The following is a 26,108-nucleotide window of genomic DNA, read 5'->3' on the forward strand; positions in this document are numbered from 1 at the left end:
AGGATGCAAACTTTTTTCAGGCGGTATTGGGACCACCCTATCATCATTAACACCCCAAAATTGATAAAGCCGAAAATCCAGCCCTCGGTCTTTAATTTGAACTTTTTTATCATTATTTCACATAATTCACTGATGCATTTTAGTTTTTTTTAGTTTTTCGTTTAAAGCCCTATCTACCGCCCCAGTTAATCAATTTGTCAGGACACTGGTCCCAGCCTGGTTTAAATGGAGCCCCAAAAACTCATTCAAAGTTCTACCTATGTTGTTGGTTCCTACGTGGATGACGACAACTGGATCCTTCCCCTCTTACTGTTGGCCTGTGGGGTTCCCTGCCGCGGAGAGTTGTTGATGCCAGTTCATTGGATGTGTTCGGGGGGGAGTTGGATGTAGTCCTTGCGGCTGGGGTGTTCGGGGGGTGTGGAGGCGGGGGGGGGTTGCTACTGGGGTGGGTGATCAGCCATGATCTTCTTGAATGGCAGTGCAGGCTCGAAGGGCCGAATGGCCTACTCCTGCACCTATTTTCTATGTTTCTATGTTTCTACTCCAAATTCTTCTCCATTCACGAGGAGATATCCTTAAACCTTAACCCCAATGAAAAATGTACCCTGACTCTGGCTGATTTTCCAGACTTGGGATCATTTAATTAATTTTGGTGGGCTCCTTAGCCTCTGCCATGATGTCTACCTGGAGGTGAATGCAGATTGGCTGTCACAGGTATTGGTGGCTTGACACAGCATAGTGTGGCTACTGGCTTCTGATAGATAATGGATTTTAAATCCACAATCGATTACAGAAGCTTTCCAGGCTTTAAGGTGATGAATAGGCATCCTTGGCACCCTTGTTGCTATGGTTCAAATAACAGTAAATATATCATGACATATTTCCATGATATGAATATGATTCCAATGCACTCACCCATATATGGGAAAATGTATTGAACTACAGGCAACGTAGAGGTCATAAAAATGTGGGGGACCTGGTGGAGCAGGTCACTGATCCATTTCCGGCCCCCCAAGTTCCGGGTTTAGGCATACATTGCGCATACGCCTAAACCCGAAATTTGCGACCTGTCAAGAATCTGAAGTAAATGGGCATTCGCTGGCAGAGAGTTGGGCTATTTGTTCAACTTCTACCCCAGTGAAAGCCCATCAAATTCTTAGGCCTGGTAAAAGCAGGCATAAGGCTTGCTTTTATCAGCGTAATACTTTTAAAGGACAGAAAATAAAAAAATTTTCAATAATTTATACATTTAAAAACCTGTGAAATAGGGTAAGTTTAATTTTAAACCCTTTAAAATATGTAAATTTATTTTTCAAAAAATTAAATTTTTGTTTTAAATAAATAATTAAATTCCATTTTGATTTAATATTAAGTATGCATGCATTTTTGGGGGCATTCCCATTCGTATATGTGGTGATTCCATACAAACTGAACTCACCACAAGAATGAATGGGAATATCTCTACTTTCATTGGTTTGGGGCGCCTCACGTAATCCCAGGCTCACGTAACCACATGCGCTCCTGGGATATGTGAGCCTCTATGCAGGCCTTCGCATGGAGGCCCAGAACTGCAAGTTGCCGAAAATCCCGGACCACCAGGTGAGATTGCATCTTTTTTTCAGGTCAGAAAATGCATCCGCGGGAAGCTTCCGACTGCAATTTCTGCTCCATTCTTTTAAATGTTTAAACAACTGGCTGTTTACCCTCCCCCTTCAAAATGTCCTGCACCCGCTCCAAGACATCCTTGATCCTTTCACCAGGGAGGCAACATACCATCCTGGAGTCTCGGTTGTGGCTGCAGAAACGTCTATCTATTCCCCTTACAATAGAATCCCTTATCACTATAGCTCTCCCACTCTTTTTCCTGCCCTCCTGTGCAGCAGAGCCACCCACGGTGCCATGAACTTGGCTGCTGCTGCTCTCCCCTGTTGAGTCATCCCCCTCAACAGTACCCAAAGCGATGTATCTGTTTTGCAGGGGGATGACCACAGGGGACGCCTGCACTACCTTCCTTCCGCTGCTCTTCCTGTTGGTCATCCATCCGCTATCTGGCTGTGTAACCTTTACCTGCGGTAAGACCAACTCACTAAATGTGCTATTCACGTCATTCTCAGCATCGTGGATGCTCCAGAGTGAATCCACCTGCTGCTCCAGTGCTGCAATGCGGTCTGTCAGGAGCTGCAGCCAGACACACTTCTCGCATATGTAGTCGTCAGGGACACTAGAAGCATCCCTGACTTCCCACATAGTACAGGAGGAGCATAACACGTGTCCGAGCTCTCCTGCCATGACTTAACCCCTAGATTAACTTAATTTGGCAACAATAATGCTAAAGGTTACTTACTGATTAAGAAAAAAAAAAGAAAAACTACTCACCAATCACTTACCCCCTTGGCTGTGATGTCACCTTTCGATTTCTTTCTACTTTTTTGCCTTCATTCCCTGCTGCAGCTGCACTGGCTGGCCTTTATAGGCCGCTCCGACGTCCCTAGACTCCCCGCTGTTCGCACTCCCACCTCTTCGGCGACTGCTGTGCCTTTATAGGCCGCTCCGATGTCCCCGGACTCCCGCTGCTCGCACTCCTGCCTCTCCGACGATGCTGTGCCTTTAGAGGCCGTTCCGACATCCCCGGACTCCCTGCTGCTCGCACTCCCGCCTCCTCAATGACTGCTGAGCCTTTATAGGTCGCTCCATCATCGCCGGACTCCCGTTGCTCGCACTCCCACCTCTCCGACGCTGCTGGGCCTTTATAGGCCGCTCCGACGTCCGCGGACTCCCTGCTGCTCGCACTCCCGCCTCCTCGACGACTGCTCAAGGACATTTTGAAGGGGGAGGGTAAACAGCCAGTTGTGGTGCATATAGGTACCAACGATATAGGTAAAAAACAGAATGAGGTCCTAAAAGATGAATTTAGGGAGCTAGGAGCTAAATTAAAAAGTAGGACCTCAAAAGTAGTAATCACAGGATTGCTATCAGTGCCACGTGCTTGTCAGAATAGGAATCGCAGGATAGCTCAGATGAATACGTGGCTTGAGGAGTGGTGCAGAAGGGAGGGATTCAAATTCCTGGTACATTGGAACTGGTTCTGGGGGAGGTGGGACTAGTAGAAACCAGACGGTCTGCACCTGGGCAGGACCGGAACCAATGTCCTAGGGGAAGTGTTTGCAAGTGCTGTTGGGGAGGGGTTGAACTAATATGGCAGGGGGATGGGAACCTATGCAGGGAGACATAGAGGAAAGTAGAATGGGGGCAGATGGAAAAGAAAGAAAGAAGAACAGTAAAAGTGAAGGGCAGAGAAACCCAAGGCAAAAAGCAAAAAGGGCCACATTACAGCAAAATTCTAAAGGGGCAAAGGGTGTTAAAAAGACAAGCCTGAAGGCTCTGTGCCTCAATGCGAGGAGTATTTGCAATAAGGTGGATGAATTAACTGCGCAGATAGCAATTAACGGATATGATGTAATTGGCATCACGGAGACTGGCTCCAGGGTGACCAAGGCTGGGAACACAACATCCAGGGGGATTCAACATTTAGCAAGGATAGACAGAAAGGAAAAGGAGGTGGAGTGGCCTTGCTGGTTCAAGAGGAAATTAATGCAATAGTAAGGAAGGACATTAACTTGGATGATGTGGAATCGGTATGGGTGGTGCTACGGAATACCAAAGGGCAGAAAACGCTAATGGGAGTTGTGCACAAACCACCAAACAGTAGTAGTGAGGTTGGGGACAACATCAAACAAGAAATTAGGGATGCGTGCAATAAAGGTACAGCAGTTATCATGGGTGACTTTAATCTATATATTGATTGTGCTAACAAAACTAGTAACAATGCGGAGGAGAAGGATTTCCTGGAGTGTATTAGGGATGGTTTTCTAGACCAATATGTCGAGGAACCAACCAGGGAGCTGGCCATCCTAGACTGGGTGATGTGTAATGAGAAAGGACTAGATAGCAATCTTGTTGTGTGAGGCCTCTTGGGGAAGAGCGACCATAATATGGTAGAATTCTTTATTAAGATGAAGAGTGACACAGTTAATTCAGAGACTTGGGTCGAACTTAAGGAAATGTAACTTCGATGTTATGAGACGTGAATTGGCTAGAATAGACTGGCGAGTGATACTTAAAGGGTTGACGGTGGATAGGCGATGGCAAACATTTAAAGATCACATGAATGAATTTCAACAATTGTACATCCCTGTCTGGAGTAAAAATAAAACTGGAAGGTGGCTCAACCGTGGCTAACAAGGGAAATTAAGGATAGTGTTAAATCCAAGGAAGAGGCATATAAATTGGCCAGAAAAAGCAGCAAACCTAAGGACTGCGAGAATTTTATAATACAGCAGAGGAGGACAAAGGGTTTAATTAGGAGGGGGAAAATAGAGTAAGAGAGTAAGTTTGCTGGGAACATAAAAATTGACTGCAACGCTTCTATAGATATGTGAAGAGAAAAAGATTAGTGAAGACAAATGTAGGTCCCTTGCAGTCAGATTCAGGTGAATTTATAATGGGGAACAAAGAAATGGTGGACCAGTTAAACAAATACTTTGGTTTTGTCTGCACGAAGGAAGACACAAATAACCTTCCGGAAATACTAAGGGACCGAGGGTCTAATGAGAAGGAGGAACTTAAGGAAATCCTTATTAGGCGGGAAATTGTGTTAGGGAAATTGATAGGAATGAAGGCCAATAAATCCCCGGGACCTGATAGTCTGCATCCCAGAGTATTTAAGGAAGTAGCCCGAGAAACAGTGGATGCATTGGTGATCATTTTCCAACAGTCTAGTGACTCTGGATTGGTTCCTATGGACTGGAGGGTAGCTAATGTAATACCACTTTTTATGAAGAGAGGGAGAGAGAAGGCAGGTAATTATAGACCGGTTAGCCTGACATCAGCAGTGGGGAAAATATTGGAATCAATTATTAAAGATGGAATAGCAGCACATTTGGAAAGCAGTGACGGGATCGGTCCAAGTCAGCATCGAATAATGAAAGGGAAATCCAGCTTGACAAATCTTCTAGAATTTTTGGGAGATGTAACTGGTAGAGTGGACAAGGGAGAACCGGTGGATTTTCAAAAGGCTATTGACAAGGTCCCACACAAGAGATTGGTGTGTAAAATTAAAGCACATGGTATTGGGGGTAATGTACTGACGTGGATAGAGAACTGGTTGGCAGACAGGAAGCAGAGAGTCGGGATAAACAGGTCCTTTTCAGAATGGCAGGCAGTGACTAGTGGGGTGCCGCAGGGTTCAGTGCTGGGACCCTAGCTATTTACAATATACATTAATGATTTGGATGAGGGAATTGAGTGTAATATCTCCAAGTTTGCAGATGACACTAAGCAGGGTGGCAGTGTGAGCTGTGAGGAGGACGCTAAAAGGCTGCAGGGTGACTTGGACAGATTAGGTGAGTGGGCAAACGAGTGGCAGATGCAGTATAATGTGGATAAATGTGAGGTTATCCACTTTGGTGGCAAAAACGCGAAGGCAGAATATTAGCTGAATGGTGGCAGATTAGGATAAGGGGAGGTGCAACGAGACCTGGGTGTTATGGTACATCAGTCATTGAAAGTTGACATGCAGGTACAGCAGGCGGTGAAGAAGGCAAATGGTATGTTGGCCTTCATAGCTAGGGGATTTGAGTATAGGAGCAGGAAGGTCTTACTGCAGTTGTATAGGGCCTTAGTGAGGCCTGACTTGGAATATTGTGTTCAGTTTTGGTCTCCTAATCTGAGGAAGGACGTTCTTACTATTGAGGGAGTGCAGCGAAGGTTCACCAGACTGATTCCCGGGATGGCAGGACTGACATATGAGGAGAGACTGGATCGACTGGGCCTGTATTCACTGGAGTTTAGAAGGATGAGAGGGGATCTCATAGAAACATGTAAAATTCTGACGGGACGGGACAGGCTAGATGCAGGAAGAATGTTCCCGATGTTGGGGAGGTCCAGAACCAGGGGACATAATCTAAGGATAAGGGGTAAGCCATTTAGGACTGAGATGAGGAGAAACTTCTTCACTCAGAGAGTTGTTAACCTGTGGAATTCCCTACTGCAGAGAGTTGTTGATGCCAGTTAATTGGATATATTCAAGAGGGAGTTAGATATGGCCCTTACTGCTAAAGGGATCAAGGATTATGGAGAGAAAGCAGGAAAGGGGTACTGAGATGAATGATCAGCCATGATCTTATTGAATGGTGGTGCAGGCTTGAAGGGCCGAATGGCCTACTCCTGCACCTATTTTCTGTGTTTCCATGTTTCTATGTTAAAGAGCAACATTAAGATATTGTAAGACTTCAGGTCCTTTTTTAATAGCTTTTTTTTTATTGGCAGCATTGCACCAGAAAATTTCAGCATTTTACCTACCAACTGCCATAAAATTTCATTATATATTCAACTTGAGAGACCTTTCTAACATATTCCAGGTACAGTATTTTCACTTGTAACCTTATCAATGTATACATTTGCCAGCTGTAGCTGTTTGCAATTTTTATTCCAATTTATTGGATCATTTTTTTTCATGTACACTTATGTTGAACTTGTAATTATATGCAATATGAACAATTATCCAATGATTTCCAAATGAATGGTGAGTGCAATATTTGAGCAATAAGGCCAAGATTCTATGCTTTGGGTGTAATCAGCGATCTGGGTGAAAATTGCGCTCAGCATTGCACTAGTTTTGAGAAGTGTTTTTCTCCCTCAAGTTTCTGCATATCACCGAACATAAAATCTGCCATGAACCAGTGCAATCAGTGTTTAGAATGTCATTTTAAAACAATGGGCCCAAGTTTCCATTTTTTTTAACTCCTTGGTATATTTAAGGGTGGTAACCTGATGGAGCTTTAGTAATACAGATGGAAATGGGTTTATCACACAAAAATTAAGCAATTTTATTCAGAGTGTCTACACCACCACCTGTAAGTAACCCAATTTTAAATAACTGAAAATTACTTTTAAAAAAATGATATGGAAGCATTTACTAGTTACATTGGTGTACACTCGTCAATTTCTTTGTAACTTAAAAATTATATATATTTGAAAGCTTTTAAAACGCGGCTGTTAGTGTCTGTGCCGAAAAAACAAAGTTTAATTTTAAGAGCCTCCTTGAAGTCTCGCAAACTGGCGCAATTAACAGTCCTGCCACAGCTAGTCGTGACTAGTGGTGGACAAATAAACAACTAATGCGAGGAAGAGGCTTCATGTTTATGCCCATCCTCAATGATGGCGGAGCCCAGCCACGATTGCATAAGACAAGGCTGAAGCATTTGCAACTATCTTCAGCCAGACGTGCCGCATGGATGATTCATATCGGCCTCCTCCTGAGGTCCCCACCATCACAGAAGCCACTCTTCAGCCAATTCGATTCACTCCACGTGATATCAAGGAACACCTGAGCATACTGGTTACAGCAAAGGCTATGGGCCCCGACAACATCCTGGCTGTCATTCTGAAGACTTGTAGTCCAGAACCAGCCATGCACCTAGCCAAGCTGTTACAGTACAGAGACAACACTGGCATCTACCCGACAATGTGGAAAATTGCCCAGGTATGTCCTGCCAACAAAAGGAAGGACCAATCCAATCTGGCCGATTACCACTTTTATCAGTCTACTCTCAATCAATGGCTCCAGACCTCATTAAAGACTTGGTCCAAACATGGCCAAAAGAGCTGAATTCCAGAGGTGAGGTGAGAGGGGCTGCTCTTGAGATCAAGGCTGTATTTGACCAAGTGTGGCATCAAGGAGCCCTAGTACAAATGAAGTCATTGGGAATCAGAGGGTCGTACCTAGTATAAAGGAAAATGGTTGAGATTGTTGGATGCCAATCATATCAGCCCCAGGCCATCACTGCAGGAGTTCCACAGGTCAGCATCCTAGGCCCAAACAGGTTCAGCTGCTTCATCAATGACCTTCCGTCCAACTTAAAATCAGAAGTGGGGATGTTCGGTGATGCTTGCATAATATTCAATCACCTTTTACAACTCCTCAGATAAGGAAGCAATCTGAGCCCGCATGCAGCAAAAACCTTAACAATATATAGGCTTGGGCTGATAAGTGGCAAGTAACAATCGCGCCACACAAGTGCCAGATAATGACTATCTCCCACCAGAGAGACTCTAACCATGACCTTTTGACATTCAATGACATTACCATTGCTGAATCCCTCACCATCAACATCCTGGAGGTCAGCATTGACCAGAAACTTAATTGCACCAGTCGCATAAATACTGTGGCCACAAGAGCAGGTCAGCGGCTGCGTATTCTGTGACGAGTGTCTTACTTCCTGGCTCCCCGAAGCCTTTCTACCATCTACAAGGCACAAGTCAGGAGTGGGATGGAATTCTCTCCACTTGCCTGGATAAGTGCAGCTTCAACAACACTCAAGAAACTCAACACCATTCAGGACAAAGCAGCACGCTTGATTGGCACACCCTCCACCACCTTAAACATTCACTTCCTCCACTACCGGCGCACCGTGGCTGCATTGTGTACCATCTACAAGATGCACTGCAGCAACTCATCAAGGCTTCTTCGACAGCACCTCCAAAACCCGCGACTTCTACCACCTGGCAGATCAAGGACAGCAGGTGCATGGGAACACCATCACCTCCAAGTTCCCCTCCAAGTCATACACTATCCTGACTTGGAAACATGTCGCCGTCCTTTCAATGCCACTGGGTCAGTATCCTGGAACTCCCTTCCTAACATAGAATCGTAGAATGGTTACCACACAGTAGGAGGCCATTCAGCCCATCGAGCCGTGCCGCCTCTCTGCAAGAGCACTTCATCTAGTCCCACTCCCCGCCCTTTCACCTGCAAATTATTTTCCTTTCGGTACTTATCCAATTCCCTTTTGAAAGCCACAATTAAGTCTGCCTCCTCCACCCTTCCAGGCAGTGAATTCCAGATCCTAACCACTCGCTGCGTAAAAATGTTCTTCCTGATGCCTCTGGTTCTTTTTCCGATCACCTTCAATCTGTGTCCTCTGGCTCTCGACCCTTCACCAATGGGAATAGTTTCTCTATATACTCTGTATAGACCCATCATGATTTTGAACATCGCTATCAAATCTCCTCTAAACTTTTTCTGCTCTAAGGAGAACAACCCCAGCTTCTCTAGCCTATCTACATAACCAAAGTCCCTCATCCCATTCTCGTAAATCTTTTCTGCACCCTCTCTAAGGCCTTCACATCCTTCCTAAGGTGCAGTGCCCAGAATTGGACACAACACTCCAGTTGTGGCCGAACCAGTTTTATAAACGTTCATCTTAACTTCCTTGCTTTTGTACTCTATATACCTCTATTTATGAAGCCCAGGATCCCATATGCTTTTTTTAGCCACTTTCTCTCTGTTCAAGTTTGCAGATGATACTAAACTGGGCGGCGGTGTGAGCTGTGAGGGGGACGCTAAGAGGCTGCAGGGTGACTTAGACAGGTTAGGTGAGTGGGCAAATGCATGGCAGATGCAGTATAATGTGGATAAATGTCAGATTATCCACTTTGGGGGCAAAAACGCGAAGACAGAATATTATCTGAATGGTGGCAGATTAGGAAAAGGGGAGGTGCAATGAGACCTGGGTGTCATGGTTCATCAGTCATTGAAAGTTGGCATACAGGTACAACAGGCGGTAAAGAAGTCAAATGGTAAGTTGGCCTTCATAGCTAGGGGATTTAAGTATAGGAGCAGGGAGGTCTTACTGCAGTTGTACAGGGCCTTGATGAGGCCTCACCTGGATATTTTGTTCAGTTTTGGTCTCCTAATCTGAGGAAGGACATTCTTGCTATTGAGGGAGTGCAGCGAAGGTTCACCAGACTGATTCCCAGGATGGCTGGACTGACGTATGAGGAGATACTGGATCAACTGGTCCTTTATACAGTGGAGTTTAGAAGGATGAAAGGGGATCTCATAGAAACATACAAGATTCTGATGGAACGGGACAGGTTAGATGCAGGTAGATTGTTCCCGATGTTGGGGAAGTCTAGAACCAAGGGACACAGTCTTAGGATAAGGGGCAGGCCATTTAGGACTGAGATGAGGAGAAACTTCTTCACTCAGAGAGTTGTTAACCTGTGGAATTCCCTGCCGCAGAGAATTGTTGATGCCAGTTCATTGAATATATTCAAGAGGGAGTTAGATATGGCCCTTACGGCTAAGGGGATCAAGGGGTATGGAGAGAAAGCAGGAAAGAGGTACTGAGGAAATGATCAGCCATGATCTTATCGAATGGTGGTGCAGGCTCGAAGGGCCGAATGGCCTACTCCTGCACCTATTTTCTATGTTTCTATGCACCCTCTTTAGAATTGTACCCTTTAGCTCCTATTACCTCTCCTCTTTCATCCTACCAAAATGTATCACTTTGCACTTTTCTGTGTTAAATTTCATCTGCCACGTGTCTGCCCATTTCGTCAGCCTATTTATGTCTTTTTGAAGTCTATCACTACCCTCCTCACTGTTCACACTACTTCCACATTTTGTGACATTTGAAAATGTTGAAATGATGCCCTGTACACCCAAGTCCAAGTCATGAATATGTATCAAGAAAAGCTGACACCACTTTATACCTTCCTCCAGTCTGAAAAATAACCATTCACCACTATTCTGTTTCCTGTCACTTAGCCAATTTCATATCCATGCTGCCACTGTCCCTTTTATTCCATGGGCTTCAACTTTGCTGGCAAGCCTATTATATGGCACTTTATCAATCGCCTTTTGGAAGTCCATGTACACCATATCAACCGCATTGCCCTTGTCAACCTTCTCTGTTACCTCATCAAAAAACTCAATCAAGTTAGTTAAACACAACTTGCCTTTGACAAATCCATGCTGACTTTCCTTAATTAATCCACACTTGTCCAAGTGACTGTTAATTTTATCCCTGATTATCATTTCTAAAAGCTTCTCCACTACCGAGGTTAAACTGACTGGCCTGTATTTGCTGGATTTATCCTTACACCCTTTTTTGAACAACGGTGTAACATTTTCAATTTTCCAGTCCTCTGGCACTACCACTGAATCTAAGGAGGTTTGGAAGATTATGGCCAGTACCTCTGCGATTTACACCTTAACTTTCCTCAGCATCCTAGGATGCATCCCTTCCGGCCTGGTGATGTATCTACTTTAAGTACAGCCAGCCTTTCTAGTACCTCCTCTTTATCAATTTTTAGTTCATCCAGTATCTCCACTACCTCCTCTTTCACTGAGTTTGGCAGCATCTTCTTCCTTGGTGAAGATAGATGCAAAGTACTCTTAGTACCTCAGTCATTCCCTCTGCCTCCATATTCCTTTTTGGTCCCTAATCAGTCTCACCCCTCGTCTTACTACCCGTTTACTATTTATATGCCTAGGGGAGTCTTTTGAATTCCTTTTTATGTTAACAGCACTATGGGAATACCTTCACCACACGGACTGCAGTGGTTCAAGAAGGCAGCTCACCTTCTCAAGGGCATGGGCAATAATTCCTGGCCTTTCCAGCAATGCCCATATCCCAGGAACGAATAAAAATAAACTCGCAATGGTGATGAATTTGTTTTGGGGCGTGGCCAGTTTTGGGGTGGGACCGGCTTCTAGTGCGATCAAAGAATGATAGAGCACAGAAGGAAGCCATTCAGCCCATTGTTCCTGTGCAGGTACTTTGGAAGGGCTATGCCAATTAATCCCACTTTCCTGCTTTTTCTCCACAGCTCTGCAATTTTTTCCACAAAGTATTTATCCAGTTCCTTTTTGATGGTTATTATTGAATTATGCTTTCAGGCAGTACATTCCAGATCATAACCAGTCACTGCATTAATTCATTTTTCCTCGTATCACCTCTGGTTCTTTTGCCAATTACCTTAAATCTGTGTCCTCTGGTTACTGACCCTTCGGCCACTGCAAACAGTTTCTCCTCATTTACTCTATCAAAACCTCTCATGATTTTGAACACCTCTATCAAAAATCCCTTTAACCTTTGCTCAAAGGAAAACAACCCCAACGTCTCTAGTCTCTCCACATAATTGAAGTTTTTCATCTTTGATATCATTCTAGTAAATCTCTTCTGCACCCTCTCTAAGACCTTGACATTGTTCCTAAAGTGCAGTGCCCAGAATTGCCCATAATACTCCAGCTGGGGCTTAAATAGTGTTTTATAAATGTTTAGCACAACTTCCTTGCTTTTTTACTCTATGCCTCTTAATAAAGCCAAGGATCCCGTATGCCTTTTGATAGTTCTTAAACTAGCTCAAAAAATTGCAAAAACTTGATTTGTACTTAACATAATTTGCGCGTAAAATTCTGCAATCGTTTGTGCTGGTTTGGTCGATTTTAGGCGAATTATGCTGAAAAACCAGCACAGCCTAGCTGAAACTGGTTTGCGTCAGATGCTGCTGTGCAATGTGGTACCCTTCAGCTCCCACGGTGTATTAAAATGCTCCACCTGCAGTGGACCAATTTGTTTTTCCCAAATGGTCTTCACTTGCTCTACCAACATCTCTACAGCTGCATGTTAAAGCCTTAGGTGTCTGCTGGATTTTCTATTGGCCACATCTTCCTACAGCTTCATGGTGTTGTTGCCATCTTTTGGTCACAAAAAGCACCTCCCTTTATGTTCTTGCAGACTCTTAAATCCGTTGATACTGTTTTACTAGAGTTTCCAGCAAGTCATGGCGGGAGATAAGACGAACACCCACAAACATTTTATTCCTCTCTTTCTCACACTCTCACTTTTGCTCTTAGTCCTGCTCTTTCTCACTCCTTTTTTTTTGTTTCTCTTTTCTCTGCCATTTCTGTGCTTTTCTGTTCTTCTGCTTTCACTTGCTTATTCATTCCTCTTTGGTACTTTTGACTGAATTGAATTGTTTTTCATTTGTTCACTTTTAGTCAATCAGATATTTGGTTTAAACTAACTGATTGGCCCAAAGATGTTTCTATCACAATTTTTGCCCTATGTACTGTCTTGAAATATGAAATCTGTGAAAAGTGTGATGTTGCTAGATTCAGAACTTATAATTATATAAGGATCAATAATGGAGCCAGCATGAATACTACTGGTGCCAGTCTGTGCTGATATTGTCTGTACCTCTACACAAATGCAGAAAACGCAAAGTCAGCTGATTTCCACAATATACTGGCATACCAGATAAATGCTCATTACACATTAGCAGCACCCGGGCTGCAATATCTTATGCAGGAGCCAGTGAAGGTACTGCTGGCTACTAATTGTCCTGTGTGAAAGCAGTATAAGAGTAGTGTGGAGCAAGAAGCATGGAGTGCTTGAGAGTAGGGATGCCAGATTGTTTTTCGACACCTCTTTCCAAACAGCTCAGATGATTCAGTCCTATTGTGGGCGACTGCTTAATTTACATCAAGGTTGATATCCAAAATGAGCCTACCACACAGCTTGTGTGCAAGATCAAATACCCCTCCACCTTTTTGTACTCACCACCCACATTGAGGCTGCGATTTCGCCAGCTGTGGCGAGTCTGGTGCGGCCAGCGTAGACAGCGGCCTCAAACTCCGCTCCTATCTTCATCCCGCCTCCTCCAAGTGATTTTGCCCTAATTGGGCTTGTTGGTGGTGATTCAACAGCATTGAGTTGATGTAAACACTGACGAGCAGAGCACAAAGGTGCACGGCTGCACCCAGGCTCTCCCATTGCTCCCTCCATATGCTAATGGGGCACAAACAGGGATGTCGTCAGGAGGATCTGGCTGCAGTGGTGCAAACCTTTAAATGAATACAGTAGATCACAAAACATTACTGCAAAGTCACAGTCAACCTCATCCTCTTGTGCCACTCATCACATCCTCATCACTCTGCCTTCCCTAACCTACTCCTGCACATCCATACTCACAACAATTTAACTTACACCTCCACCCATCCCTCTCTATCACTTCCCCATCTCACTACCACCCATCAGACTCACCCTCATCCTTGTCAAAACATTCAAACTAACAAACACAAGGGTAGACACTTGGGTGCTTTAGCGAATGTTCATATAAAGTTTCTGTTAATGTGTTGTCAAGCATTGATTCACCATTTGCCTTCTTGGACAGATTTGTGTGTACCTTTGAAAGTGTTTTGGTGAGTTCCAGTGAATGATACGACATAATGTACCCCCACCTGCACCCCCCCCCTCCCATTATGTATGCAACCCTATGTAACCAGTATTATACCACCACCAGAGGGCGTACCTGTTGGAGTCCCAAGGGATCCCAGCATTCCTTGGGAGCACTGTATATAAGCAGACCTCCCATGCTGTACCAGCACTCTGGAGTTCAAATAAAGGAACTAAGGTCACACTTACTCATGTCTACAGTACTCAGTTACATTACTTTATTATGAACATAACAACTGGCGACGAGATAACGAGCCAACACGCGAAAATGCAGAGAACTGTTGGTATCCTGGAGAAATTCTCAGAAAGGGACTATTGGAGGCCTTCGTGGACGATTCGACCAATACTTCGTGGCCAACGAGCTGGAAGGGGATGAGAACGCTGCCAAATGAAGGCCGATCCTCCTCACCGTCTGCGGAGCAACAACCTATGGCCTCCTGAAGAATCTTCTTGCTCCGGTGAAACCAACAACCAAATCATATGACGAACTGTGTACGCTGGTCCGGGAACCCCTTAAATCTGAAGGAGAGCGTTCTGATGGCAAGGTATCGATTTTACACATGTCAACGATCTGAAGGCCAGGAAGTGGCGAGCTACGTCACTGAACCAAGGTGCCTTGCAGGACATTGCGAATTTGATGGATTCCTGGAGCAAATGCTAAATGACTTTTTTGTGCTTGGCATTGGCCATGAGATTATCCTTCGCAAACTATTGACTGTTGAAACACCGAACCTGAGCAAAGCCATAACGATAGCCCAGGCATTTATTTCCATCAGCGATAACGCCAAACAAATTTCGCAACATAATGAGGTTTCATCAAGTACTGTACACAAAGCAACATCGTTTTCAGGCAGGAATGCATATGGCAGAATGTATACGCTGCACGACCTCAGATGACCTAGAGTCCGCCATCAAACGTTAATGCATGGCAGTTAACACCTTGTTGGCGCTGCGGAGGTGATCATCGAGCCCATCAATGCAGCTTCAAACACTGTGTGCAAAGGCTGTGGAACAATGGGGGACACCTCCAGCGAATGTGCAACGAGCTGAAAACCCTGCAAACCACCATGTTGCAGAGGAAGATCGATCCATGGCGGATCAAACTGAATTACAGACTCAAACTGAGGAGGCTGAAGTATACGGGGTACACCCCTTCACTATGAAATGTCCACCGATCATGTTAAAAGTTGAACTGAACGTAATTCCAGTATCCATGGAATTGGACCTGGGTGCGAGTCAGTCCATCATGAGCAAAAAGGCCTTCAACAGGCTGTGGTGCAACACGGCACACAGGCCAAGCTTAGCCCCATTCATACCAAGCTGAGAACTTACACTAAAGAGCTGATCCCTGTAATTGGCAGCGCAGCAGTAAAAGTCACCTATGATGGAGCAGCGCATGAACTCCCACTATGGATTGTACCAGGAGATGGCCCCACACTGTTCGGCAGAAGCTGGCTGGGGAAAATCCGCTGGAACTGAGACGACATCCAAACACTCTCGTCCGTCGATGACGCCTCATGTGCGCAGGTTCTAAGCAAGTTTCCGTCGTTGTTTGAGCCAGGCATCGGAAGTTTCTCGGGGGCGAAGGTGCAGATCCACTTGGTTTCCCGTACATGACCCATATATGATGCGAGAGTAAGTGGAGATTGAGCTGGACAGGCTTCAGCGAGAAGACATCATCGCGCTGGTGGAGTTCAACGAGTGGGCCAGTCCGATTGTTCCGGTCCTCAAGAGCGATGGCATGGTCAGAATTTGCGGGGAATATAAAGTAACGATTAACTGTTTTTCGCTGCAAGACCAGTACCCGCTACCCAAGGCAGACGACCTATTTGCGACGCTGGCAGGAGGGAAGAAATTCACCAAGTTGGACCTGACCTCGGCCTACATGACGCAGGAGCTGGCGGAATCTTCGAAAGGCCTCACCTGCATTAACAAGCACAAAGGTCTGTTCATCTACAATAGATGTCCATTTGACATTCAATCGGCCGCGGCTATTTTTCAAAGGAACATGGAGAGTCTGCTAAAATCGGTTCCGCGCACCGTGGTTTTCCAGGACGACATATTGATCACAGGTCGGGACACCATCGAACACTTACAGAACCTGGAAGAGGTTCTAAGTCGGCTAGATTGTGTGGGACTCGGGTTGAAACGCTCGAAGTCTGTTTTCCTGGCGCCAGAGGTCGGGTTCTTAGGGAGAAGAATCGCGGCAGATTGCATCAGACCCACCGACGCCAAGACAGATGTCATCAAGAACGCATCAAGACCACAGAATGTGACGGAGCTACATCGTTCCTGCGACTCCTCAATTATTTTGGTAATTTCCTAACCGGGTTAAGCACCTTGCTAGAACCCCTACATGTGCTGCTGCGCAAGGGAGATGACTGGATAGGGGGGAAATCACAAGAGGCTGCTTTTGAGAAAGCCAGAAATCTGTTATGTTCCAACAAACTGCTTGTTCTGTATAACCCATGTAAACGTTTAGTGCTAGCTTGCGATGCTTTTTCGCATGGGGTTGGGTGTGTGTTACAACAAGCAAACGAATCGGGAACATTGCAACCGGTTGCCTATGCGTCCAGGAGTTTGTCCAGAGCCAAAAGGGCCTACAGCATGATAGAAAAAGAAGCTCTGGCATGCGTTTACGGGGTAAAAAAAAATGCACCCGTATCTGTTTGGTCTTAAGTTTGAGTTAGAAACTGACCATAAGCCGCTCATATCACTATTCTCAGAGAGCAAAGGGATTAATACCAATGCCTCTGCTCACATCCAAAGATGGGCGCTCACGCTATCTGCATATAACTATGTAATCCGCCACAGACCAGGCACAGAGAACTGCACTGATGCTCTGTCGGCTACCGTTGCCCACCACCGGGATGGAAATGCAACAGCCTGCAGACTTGCTCTTGGGGATGGATGCATTTGAAAATGAAAAGTTACCCGTTACGGCCCACCAGATCAGGACCTGGACCAGCCAGGATCCTTTACTGTCCCTTGTAAAAAAAACTGTGTCCTCCATGGGAGCTGGTCCAACGTCCCAGCGGCGATGCATGAAGAGATCAAGCCATTCCAGCGGCGCAAAGACAAAATGTCCATACAGGCGGACTGTCTTTTATGGGGTAATCGCATGGTTTTGCCTAAGAAAGGCAGGGAAACGTTCATACGCGACCTACACAGTACCCACCCAGGCATAGTAATGATGAAAGCTATAGCCAGATCCCATTTGTGGTGGCCCGGCATCGACTTAGATTTGGAGTCTTGCGTGCGCCAATGCAACACTTGTTCTCAACTGAGCAATGCACCCAGGGAGACACTGCTAAGTTTGTGGTCATGGCCCTCCAAACCATGGTCTAGGATCCACGTTGACTTTGCTGGCCCATTTCTAGGCAAAATGTTTTTGGTTGTTGTGGATGCTTATTCAAAATGGATTGAGTGTGTAATAATGTCTGTAAGCACGTCCACTGCCACCATCGAAAAACTACGAGCCATGTTCGCCACACACGGCCTGCCTGATGTCCTTGTCAGCGACAATGGGCCATGCTTCACCAGTGCTGAATTCAAGGAATTCATGACTCGCAATGGGATCAAGCATGTCACATTTGCCCCGTTCAAGCCCGCATCCAACAGCCAGGCAGAATGGGCAGTCCAAACCATCAAGCAAAGCTTGAAACGCGTGTCGGAAGGCTCCCTGCAGACCCGCCTGTCCTGAGTCCTGCTCAGCTACTGCAACAGACCCCACTCGCTCGCTGGGGTTCCCCCAGCCGAGCTGCTCTTGAAGAGGGTGCTCAAAACAAGGATCTCTCTTGTCCACCCTGATCTCCATGATTACATTGAGGACAGGCAGCATCAACAAAGCATGTACCATGATCACGCAAATTTGTCACGCGATATTGAAGTCAATGACCCTGTATTTGTATTCAACTATGGACATGGCCCCAAATGGCTTGCTGGCACTGTCATAGTCAAAGAAAAGAGTAGAGTGTTTCAGGTCAAACTCGCAAATGGACTAACTTGCAGAAAGCATTTGGACCAAACCAAACTGCGATTCACAGACAGCCACAAGCAACCCGAAGAGGACACCACCAACTTCGATCCTCCGACACACACACAAGTAGCAACCGACATCACGGTTGACCACAAAGCTGAACTCACCATCCACAGCAGCCCAGCAAGGCCAGCTGCACACCAGCCCAGCAAGGAACCAACCAACTCACCTACACCTGCATTTGTACCGAGACAATCGACTAGGGAGCGAAAGGTCCCAGATCGTCTCACCCTGCAAATAAGTGTACTATTGACTTTGGGAGGGAGTGATGTTATATATGCAACCCTATGTAACCAGTATTATACCGCCACCAGAGGGCGAACCTGTTGAAGTCCCAAGGGATCCCAGCATCCCTTGGGAGCACTGTATATAAGCAGGCCTCCCATGCTGTACCAGCACTGGAGTTCGAATAAAGGAACTAAGGTCACACTTACTCACGTCTACAGTATTTAGTTACATTATTTTATTGTGAGCATAACACCCCCCTCCCCCCCACCCCCCCAAAAGGTGATGAGTGTGAAAGGAATGGCATGGACATTGTAGGGATGCTTTATGGTGCTGGTATGGGGTGGTGCCAACCTGGCGTATCATGTGGCAGCCAGGGTGTACAGTGTTAAGTGAAGTAAATCTGGACATGGTGAGGTCATCACTGGCATCCCGGGTAGCAATGTGCATGGGCGATGATGCCCTGTGTCCAGTGCAGCATCAGTTGATTGGGGAGAAAGTTGGTGTGAATGTTGGTGCTGCTAGTGTGCCCAGTGATGCTGGTCTTGGGGCTGATCATGTTGGGAATCTAAGGACCAAGGTGAGATTTTTTCAAGGGCACCGATACTGATGGAATAGATGGCAGATAAGGTTGAGATGACAGAAGTGATTTGTCAATGGTGAGAGAGGTTGTTCGAATGAGGTGACACTGGATAGAGAGTTTGCTCCAAACACTTGCTAGCTGCATAAAGGTCAATCTAAATTACATGATAATATCCTGCTTAACTTGGTAATATCCAAGCTTTTAACTATCTAAATTGGCTGACTCGCCACTTAGTGTCGAGTCTGTTCAGGAATGACAGACCCGACACTTGGGAAACTGACAAGTAAGTGGGTTTACAGCAGGATACCAATCCCTTGTCAATCTTTTTGATGTTGACAACAGATCCGCCTCCCAACCATACTGTGTGTGCTGGCAAAATTCCAGCCTTTGTATGCTGGGTGCCTTGGACATATTGGCCCCGATATTTTCGAGGAGTAGTGGCTCCTGTCAGCAGCCAGGGAACCAGGAGATACTGGAGAGGCAGAGATCTTGCCGAATTAAACGGCAGGACTTCATTAGATATTTTTAATTCTGCTTTCCACCCAGCAACCAGATAGATTGAGAGATTGGCCGCTTCCGGGCGAGAAAGCATGCTGTAGAAGGCAGCAGCTGGGGACCACTGGTAAGATTGGATTGCAGGATTATGGAGATCCCGGGGGTGGTGTCGGCCGATCCTGTGGAGGTCGGATGATTGTAGCAGATTTCCCTGGGCTGCCGGGGGAAAACATTGCTGCTCCTTCATAAGCAGTGCTGGAAAAGCACTTACCTGCTAGATCTGTCAGTTTTCGCCTCCCTTTAGCTGCCGGGTTGAAACTTGTGATGGAAGTGTTGACTCCAAATGGTTGAAATGTGCCTCATTAACATATTATAATTATCAACCCGCCCCTCGTGAATGGATTACGTGGCTGACCCCCTACCCGCCCTGATTAACATGGAAGTTGAAATGTTAGCGATGGGTTTGGATCAGGTTTCCCATTTTTAACAATTTAAACCCCCAGGACAGGTGGTCAGTGTGTGTGTGTGTGTGGGGGGGGGGGGGGGGGGGGGGCTAAGTGTTCTCCCTATTGTATGCCTTGAGTCTCCACCCTAATAATACAGGGAGTGGATCCCGATGCATTTCCATACATTGAATGACATCTATTATGCTATCTACCCAATGGATGCAACATATTTTCTTATAGTCATCTTCATAAACATTGATTGAAACTGCAAAAACTCTATATGTATAGTTTTCCACAGTGGTATCTGCCAAAGACAATGGCCCAGATTTTACGCTGTCATAAGTGCCCCACACATTCTGGGTTTCTGCATGTGATGCACATGCACGAAAGCCAGGAATTTGCGATCTGTCAAGTTTCTCCTTGACAGATCGTACCCTTCCGCTACAAATTCACTTTTGCTGGCACAGGGTTGGGCTATTTTCCCAACTCATGCCCATCGAATACCCACCAGACTCTCACGCCTGGCGTAAGGGCTTCTTTTACCAAGGGTTAAAATAAATGTTTACATTTTTTTTTAAATGATTTAAACACTTACATTTAAAATTAGTTTAGGTTATTTTTGTCCCGTTTAAAAAAAGTTTACATTTATTTATCAAAAAATTAAATTTTTATTTTAAATGTTTAATTAAAGGGTATTTTACTTAATGTTGTACCTGTGATTATTTATTTTTATTTCAGTGTTGTGAAATTGTATTTATTAGGTGATTTCTAATATGCTCATGTGGATTCTGTACATAAATAGAATCCGTATCAGTATAATAGGAATCCCCCTTTCAGTGGTTGACCTGGCCCACGTGATCCCAGGGATGCTTGCAAACTGCATGCGACCCTGGGATGCATGGACCTTTACGCAGGAGTACGCCTGCAGGCCCAGGATCGCAAGAGTCCAATGCTCCAGAACCATCAGGTAAGTTCAGAGTTTTCTTGTGGTTCGGAGGCATACGTGGGTGGCAAGTCTCCGACCACAATTTTCAGGCTATTAGATCCTGTCAAGAGCTACAACTAAATGAGCCTGCACGTCTTCATCCCCACTAGTCTTGTCTACTGCAATTCATTAAAATTATATCAGTGTATTGCTGCTGTAATGATACACTTATATTTTTATTAAACTGATTTATTGCAGGGTTTTTTGTTTGCAACAACGGAATGTGCAAAAACTGCTCATGATTTAGTCCGACTCCTGTTACATGAAACTGCCCGAGTTTATGGTGATAAATTGGTTGATGAACGTGACACAGAAAACTTTCCAAGACATCAGAAGCACATATGTAACACATTCTTTCAGGTAATTAATTGTCTGCATTTTAAAATTATCTTCCATGTAAAAAGGAAACAATTACAAGAACTGCATAATTATTATTTAATTTTATTGGTGATTAATAACATAGAGTACGATGGAAATTGCAGCAGCTTCTTAGAATTTAGAATACCATTGATGAAGCTTAACGCATAACTTCTATTGTTTCTCATTGTATTGCTTCTCAGACCTACAACTTTTTCCCCTTGAGCCACAAAGGGAAAATATAGTTACCAGCTCTTACCAAACCAGGGGTGTACAAGCATATATTGAGGTTTGGAAATCTCTGGTTTGTCTGTTGACATCCCAGTGCAAACTCTTCAAGAATTTTGTGTTAATTTCAAACACCACAAATAAAATATAGGAGGCATTTGTCCTCATTACAGCATTTAATGCACATGTATATAAAAAAAACTGTAGGTTTATATTGATACTATTGTAAAATTATTTCTATGACCTTGGCTCAGTGGTAGCATTTTTTCCTCTGAGTCAGAAGGTCCAGGTTTCAAACTCCACTTCAGAGATTTTGAGCACATAATCTAGACTGAAACCTTAGTGAAGTACTGATGAAGTGCTACACAGTAGGGGGATGCAGTCTTTCAGATAAAAAAATGGGCCATATTTTGCTGTCAAAATAAAGGCAGGGTTAATGGCAGTCTTCATTATTTTTGTGCAACAGCAGGCGAGCAGTTAAACGTGGATAGCCAAAAGGAGACCTGCAGCCCACTACAATTAAAGGGACAGTTCCACACATTTAAGCAATGTAATAGTAATTGTAAGTCAGAGACAAAAGGTGTAACTGATCATGTAAAATGTGTAACTGATAACCTGAATTGTGTACATGCAACCAGCAAGGAAAAGTCACGCGATTATATAAAACGTGTAATTGATGATCTGAATTGTGCACATGCAAACAGCGAAGAAAAGTCATGCAATCACGATTGGACCCACAGTGTGTCCATCATAAGTAATGAAAAGTTGTGCGATGCAGGATTTCAACTGCACGCAGCCAATGCAGTGGGCAGACACCCGACGGGAGCACACAGGTCCAGCGAGCTATCCAATGCTGTAGTCTGCGTCCTGGGGACCAGAGTCATGCACCATGGAATCTGGTCACAAGCAGCCAACATACATAAGTGCAGAGCAAGTGACCTCAGCAGGGCAATGGTATCGATACCATGCCCCTGATCAGCTCCACCTGTCAGGCACCCGATGGCACCAACTGCCATGAGCCTGAAGGAGCAGCCTGTGCTAAGGCGCAGTCCCCAGACTCCATCGCCACCATGGCCATACCCATAAATGAAGGGTCACCCGCCACAGTTCCCCCAAAGGGGACCGGGACCAGCCAGGATCCCAAACTAAACAACGCCCAGGCCGGTGAGTCAGCAGTTCCCTGTGCACTGCTAGACGACTGCTCCTCAGGATGCAGCAGTGACCCAGGGCGCAAAGAAAGGACAAGGAGATCACAGGCATCTGTGAACTGGCCCAACTCTAGGGACTACAGCAACAGCCCCAAGAGCAGGCAACTCAAGCCAACCGGGTTCCCACTGCCAGCACCGGGCACTGAGCCGCCACCAGACTGCAGGGACACAACCCAGCAGCTCTGGAACTAGTTTGTCCTCATGCACCGGTCACTGCATCGATGGGGCATCTCACCAGTCTAACGTACTTGTCTCGCAACGGAACCACAAAAGTAATGCAAACCTGTTTTCCTGGACTTGAATGTACATGAATGCTAGGAGCCTCCGCCTTAACCGATGTGTGGGGGTCGGGGGGGGGAGGTGGGGGAAGAGAATGGAGTAGTCAGGGACATGCACACAAACAGCAACCACCAGCACTCTACTGCATCAAGCACTCACCCAAGATTGAAACGACCTGCCAAGGGTCAGCCAGACAGAGCCCACATAGAGCGAAGCCCAGAGCACAGTCAATGCAGAGGGATTTGCACTCAAGGCTCAGGGGAGAGTGATGTCATGTATCCTACATGACTACTGTTGGTACTATCACAAGGTGTGTCACCAGAGGGCACAGCAGTGGGAGACTTGTAGGTTACCTGTACAGGTGTGCCTGGCCTAGTATAAAAGGCAGGCCACCAGGTGTGATCCTCACTCTGGAGTTAACTAATAAAGGACTAAGGTCACTACAGTTCAAGTACAACACATTGCCTTGTGGAGTCATTACTACAGCATCTAAGAACACAACACTTTGGAAATAGCTTTGTGAGTTCGAGTGAATGGTGAGACATCATGTTATCTCCAGCAATGGTGGTGTGAAAGGAATGGCTTGTTCATTATAGCGATGCTTTATGGTGTTGTTGGGGCGACGGGGAATACTTGGCACAGCAAGTGGCATCAAATGGGTGCAATGCAGGAGGTTAAGTAAATCTGACCATGATGAGGCCATCCCTGGCCTCCTGGGCTGCAATGTGCTCCAGTGCTGGTGCCATTTGGATCTCAGGTTCCTCCTGCTGCTCCTCCTCGTTGATGCTCCTCTTCCTTCTCCTCTTGCTCTGAAGAGGCTGTGCACACTTCGCCTTGCTCCTCATGCAGCTCTAATCTTTGTTGCTGCGCTGTGTTGTGCAGCACGCAGCAGACGACGACAATTCTGGAAACCCTGGCTGGTGCGTACTGAAGGGCTCCTCCAGATCTGTCAAGGCATCTGAAGCACATCTGAAGCATGCCTAATGTTTGCGCTATGTCATATCTGAAGGACATGTGACTTTCATTATAATGCTCCTCAGCCTCATTGCAAGGCTTCCATAGGGGTGTCATGAGCCACGTCTTAAATGGATAGCACTTGTCTCCAAGCAACCAGCCGGTAAGTGTGTTTGGTGGTGCGAAGAGCTGAGGGAATGTGGACTGGTGGAGGACGAAAGAGCCATGACAGCTGCCAAGGAATTTGGCGCATACATGCATGATCTTCCTATGGTTGCAGACGAGCTGCACATTGAGGGAGTGGAAGCCCATGCGGTTCACAAACACTCCTGGGTGTTGTGGGGATTCCCTGGTGGCCACATGCAGTCGATGATGCCCTGCACCCGTGAGAAGCCTGTCAGATCAGCAAAGCCGAGCGCACGCTCACTAACACTGGCTTCATCAGTGGCAAAGTTTATATAATTGGCAGACTTGTTAAAAATGGCATTGGTCACCTGGGTAATGCATCAGTGGGCAGTCGACTGTGAGATTATACAAATGTCTGCAGCAGATCCCTGGAAGGAGCCTAAGGCAAAGAAGTTGAGGGCAATGGTGACTTTGACAGCTAACTGGTAAGGCATAACCACCAGGTCCTCTGGGCTGCAGGAAGCTGCAAATGTCTGCGACAACTTGCCGCGATAGCCTGAGCCTCCTTTGGCACTGCTGGTCAGTCATGTTGCGGAAGCTCATCCTCTGTCTGTATACCCTATGTTGGGGTTATCGCTTCCGGCCTGCTGCAGCCCTGTCCTGATGCCCTCTGTCCTGTGGAGCAACAGGTCGTTGAGGAAGTTGGTAGTGTTGTTGCTGCTGGTTGTGGGGCTCACCCTGGTCCGATTGTGAGAACCAAGGTGAGACAGTATAAGCGGCACCCATCCATCATTATAGGCAGTCCCTCAGAATCGAGGAAGACTTGCTTCCACTCTAAAAATGAGTCCTTGGGTGGCTGAACCAATATGAGAACCACAGTCCCTGTCACAGGTGGGACAGATAGTCGTGGAGAGTAAGAGTGGGTGGGACTGGTTTGCCGCAAGCTCTTTCCGCTGCCTTCACTTGATTTTTGCATGCTCTCGGCGATGAGACTCGAGGTGCTCAGCACCCTCCCGGATGCACTTGCTCCACTTAGGACAGTCTTTGGCCAGGGACTCCCAAGTGTCAGTGGGGATGTTGCACTTTATCAGGGAGGCTTTGAGGATGTCCTTGTAACATTTCCTCTGCCCACCTTTGGCTCGCTTGCCGTGAAGGAGTTCCGAGCAGAGCGCTTGCCTTGGGAGCCTCGTGTCTGGCATGCGAATGATGTGGCCTGCCCAGTGGAGTTGATCAAGTGTGGTCAGTGCTTCAATGCTGGGGGTGTTGGCCTGGTCGAGGACACAAATGTTGGTGCGTCTGTCCTCCCAGGGGATTTGTAGGATTTTGCAGAGACATCATTGGTGGCATTTCTCCAGCGACTTGAGGTGTTTTCTGTACATGGTCCATGTCTCTGAGCCATACAGGAGGGCAGGTATTACTACAGCCCTATAGACCTTGAGCTTGGTGGTGGATTTGAGGGCCTGGTCTTCAAACACTCTTTTCCTCAGGCGGCCGAAGGCTGCACTGGCACACTGGAGGCGGTGTTGAATCTCGTTGTCAATGTCTGCTCTTGTTGATAAGAGGCTCCCGAGGTATGGGAAATGGTCCATGTTGTCCAAGGCTGTGCTGTGGATCTTGATGACTTGGGAGGGGGTAGGGGAGGGGGAGTGCTGTGCATCGAGGACAGGCTGGTGGAGGACCTTTGTATTATGAATGTTTAGCGTAAGGCCCATGCATTCGTACGCCTCAGTAAATACGTTGACTATATCCTGGAGTTCAGCCTCTGTATGCGCACAGACGCAGACGTCGTCCGCGTACTGTGGCTCGACGACAGGTGTTGGGGTGGTCTTGAACCTGGCCTGGAGTCGACGAAGGTTGAACAGATTCCCACTGATTCTGTAGTTTAGTTCCACTCCAGCAGGGAGCTTGTTGACTGAGGTGGAGCATGGCAGTGAGGAAGATTGAGAAGAGGGTTGGGGCGATGACACAGCCCTGTTTGACCCCGGTCCAGACATGGATTGGGTCTGTAATGGATCCATTGATAAGGATCATGGCCTGCATGTCATCGTGGAGCAGGCGGAGGATGGTAACGAACTTTTGGGGGCATCCGAAACGGA

The 26,108-nt window shown here is 46.2% G+C and overlaps 1 protein-coding gene across 1 annotated transcript in view; it reads left to right on the plus strand.

Moving 5' to 3' along the window:
• Positions 1–26,108, plus strand: part of LOC139226779 (dynein axonemal heavy chain 17-like) — a 1,002,254-nt gene that overhangs the window by 784,554 nt on the left and 191,592 nt on the right. The window contains exons 51-52 of the mRNA XM_070857781.1: positions 6,328–6,419; positions 21,059–21,220. Of these exons, the coding sequence (XP_070713882.1) occupies positions 6,328–6,419; positions 21,059–21,220 (254 nt within the window). The remainder of the gene's footprint in view (positions 1–6,327; positions 6,420–21,058; positions 21,221–26,108) is intronic.

This window comes from Pristiophorus japonicus, chromosome 16 (genome assembly GCF_044704955.1).
Source record: "Pristiophorus japonicus isolate sPriJap1 chromosome 16, sPriJap1.hap1, whole genome shotgun sequence".
Taxonomy (NCBI): domain Eukaryota; kingdom Metazoa; phylum Chordata; class Chondrichthyes; family Pristiophoridae; genus Pristiophorus; species Pristiophorus japonicus.